The sequence below is a fragment of the Octopus bimaculoides genome, chromosome 13 (genome assembly GCF_046866305.1).
Source record: "Octopus bimaculoides isolate indiv1 chromosome 13, ASM4686630v1, whole genome shotgun sequence".
Taxonomy (NCBI): domain Eukaryota; kingdom Metazoa; phylum Mollusca; class Cephalopoda; order Octopoda; family Octopodidae; genus Octopus; species Octopus bimaculoides.
This window is the reverse complement of record NC_142940.1, coordinates 33753897-33757521: the sequence shown is the minus strand read 5'-3', so window position 1 is coordinate 33757521 and position 3625 is coordinate 33753897. Positions and strand designations below refer to the sequence as shown.

Below are 3625 nucleotides of genomic sequence, written 5' to 3'. Positions count from 1 at the left end.
ACGCGCTAATTAAACGGAGAACAAATATATTAATTGAAGTAAGCAGAGAGCGGGGGGAGGAGGATGAGGAGGATGAGGAGTGAAAGAGAGAGAGAGAACACCGAGACACACGTACTTTGTCGAAGATCAGACAGACAAGAGAGAGAGAGAGGGGGGTAAACAAACAGACAGGAGAAGGAAGGTAGATAGACTAAAAGATAAGGCTGTATAAATATAAATAAATGTATTTTTAAAGTAGGCTTTTCGACTGAAGGGAAGAGAGAGTGTGTGTGTGAGGTGAAACGCTGCTAGTCGTCTGCCTGCTGCCGTACTGTGTAAAAGCCGGCAAGTATCTGGCAGTGTAACTGGCGGTAGTCCTATATATGTAGAGGCCTATATATATAGCAGCTAAAAATAGTCTGGCCAATCAGAATGGAGCGTGTGAGAGTGAACCACAACAGAACGCTAGAAATGTGCTGTTCCATTCTGAACTGAATCACTAAATAATAAACTAGTTCATTGAATAACTCCCTGCTCACTCGCCAAAACATTGCAGGATCACAGAATTATTATTATTATTCATATTATTATTACTATTGCTATTTCCTAACATTTTGCAAGAGTTAAGGATTCGCATTAACCATCCCCTCGTATTGCTATTTTGGATAACGATTATGTCAACACTTGCACTGTTTATAATTTTTTATCGATATCCGCCACGGTAATTGTATCGATACCAAATATTGTTTTTATATATAGTGCGTAAATATACATATATATGTGTGTTTGTAACAACAAACTGATATATATATACATACTGCATTAGATCTCCAAGTGATCTGTCTAACATATATATATATATACATATATGCATATATAAACATATATTTCTGCATTGTATATAAACATGTTGCTCGAACGCGGATGACAACAACTTTTCCCTGATTTACAAAAAAATCGAATTCTTACGTTTGTTTACTCTTCGATTACAAGTTGTTTTACTGAGTATTTTACACGGATTATAATATTTATTGACCGCCGGTAGACGGTCAAGAAACTTGCATAATATAAAACATATATACATACGCACATACCCACACACACACACACATATATATATATATATATATATGTGTATGTTAGTGTGTGTATATGTGCATATATGCTAACGTATCTATAATATTGTGCATTTAGTATACACCTGTTAGCAGTCTTATACATCCTGCCTGTCTTGTATTTTTTCTTACCTGGAACCAACGGATGATAACAGCAACAGCACCAACAACAAACATGGCACAAGTATCGGAACCTATAGTTACAACGACAATCTCATCTGTTCTTAATAACAAGACATGTGCAAATAACAACAACACCAGCAGTACCAACAGTAACAGTAACAATACAACTGCCAAGATTAATAATAATACCAGCAACGCGAACAACGCTAGCACCAACACTAATAATACTACCACCAGCACCAACACCAACAATACAAACAGTGGTAGTAGTGCTACCTCAGCATTTGACCATTACAAGGAAACTTTTGAACTTCAAAGAGTAAGTAGTGATAACATTTTATTTACCCATTGCTTTCTTCTTTCTCAATTTTCATTTCAAATCTGAATTTTTTATTGATTTTATTCAATATTTTATTCATTCATTTCTTCTTCTTCTTCTTCTTCTTCTTCTTCTTCTTCTTCTTCTTCTTCTTCTTCTTCTTCTTCTTCTTCTTCTTCTTCACGCAGTTACAGGTGCAACATAACGTGCAAACTCCTGTAACAGCGTCCCAACACACACTAACAAATACATACAGACACACACCAAAACACACACATATGTATATGTTTCTGTATCTGTATATGTAAATAGACAGATAGACAGATAGACAGATAGATAGATAGATAGATAGATAGATAGATAGATAGATAGATAGATAGATAGATAGATAGATAGATATACAAAAGTATGCATACTTGAATGCATGTATATATGTGTATATAAACAAAATGTTAATGTTGCGCCAGAAAATGATTTTTTCTCGATTTTCCACAATATTATTTTTGTATGCCATCTCATTTGGTATCCTGCATGTCTGAATTTAGAGTATATCAGAATGTCATCAGGCTTATTATTACAACACTGAATAAGTATGTATATATAGATAGACAGACAGCTTGATAGATAGGTATATAGATAGATAGATAGATAGATAGATAGATAGATAGATAGATAGATAGATAGATAGATAGATAGATAGATAGATAGATAGATAGATAGATAGATAGACAGACAGACGGACGGACGGACAGAGAGATAGATAGACAGATAGATAGACCAGTAAATATACCAGATAAGTAAACACTTAATGTATATAAACTATGATTACACATTGCATGTATAAAACTTAGTATCTAACTGTGCATATGCATCGATGGCTGACTGGCTAGCTGACTGGCTGGCTGACTGGCTGGCTGGCTGGCTGGCTGGCTGGTTGTGCATGTGTGTATTGCATCATACGTATATATGGTTATACGTATGTATTTGTGCATATATACATATGCTGCTCAATAATCGTCCGCATTCGTTTAATCCAAAATACCGATCTTGTGTCATTTTGTACGAATATTGTAATTAATTCTACGTTTCTCTTTACATCACCACAGAGAAAATATAAATAAGTGCGTGCGTACGTGTATGTATGTGTATATATATATATATATGTGTGTGTGTGTGTGTGTGTGTGTGTGTGTGTGTGTGTGTGAATATATATACTGTTGTGTCTGAGGAGATTCATTCTCCTTTGGTGCCTTATAATTTAACACACTCACCGGTAAAATTTCCACTTATTTCGAGTGTGTTAAATTATAAGGCACTAAAAGAGAATGACTCTCCCCAGACACAACAGAATATGCTTCAATACACGAACTCACATAAAGAATCTTGCAAACCAAATCAAAAAACCATATATATATATATATAAATATATATATATATATATATATATATATATATATATATATATATGTATGTATGTATGTATGTATGTATTAATTATGTGTGTGTGTAAGGTGGTGGTGGTGGTATTATGCATATGTTGTAACATTACCGCATGGAACATGCAATAAAATAAAAAAGAAAAGACATACACACTCAGCAGAACCGATTAATTAATTAAGACTATCGTAGTTAAAACTAAGTTGATAAAACTTTTCAAACGGAAACTAAAACTAGCAAGTACCTGATTTCAATTGAATTTTATATTACTTAATTTCATTTTTATTTTTATCATTTTTTTAAATATAATTTCCTGTTTAATATGAAAGTATGATTGTTGCTAGTAACGTTGTTGCGGTTATTGAACCCCTGGTCATCCTCAATCAAGCAGGCTTATGATCTATGATGCGACAGCTTTTTCGAGTCACACCAGGGACCACAAGTGTCAAATGTACCTTCCTAGTAACATGTGAAATGAGTCAGATTTCAACTTCTATTTCTAACAAGTTAAACGATAACATTGAGGCTCCTCCTCCCCTCTTTCTCTCTCTGTCTCTCCCTCCTTCTCCCTCTCCTTCCCTCACCGCTTTCTCTGTGTAATTGCATGTACGACAATACATACACACACACACACACACACACACACACACAC

General features: G+C 34.4%; 1 protein-coding gene across 1 annotated transcript in view; it reads left to right on the top strand.

Moving 5' to 3' along the window:
- Window positions 1-462: 462 nt before the first annotated feature.
- LOC106872064 (uncharacterized) overlaps window positions 463-3625 on the top strand; it is a 20755-nt gene continuing 17592 nt past the window's right edge. Inside the window, exon 1 of the mRNA XM_089361631.1 lies at window positions 463-1536. Within this exon, the coding sequence (XP_089217757.1) occupies window positions 1240-1536 (297 nt within the window). The 5' untranslated portion in view covers window positions 463-1239. The remainder of the gene's footprint in view (window positions 1537-3625) is intronic.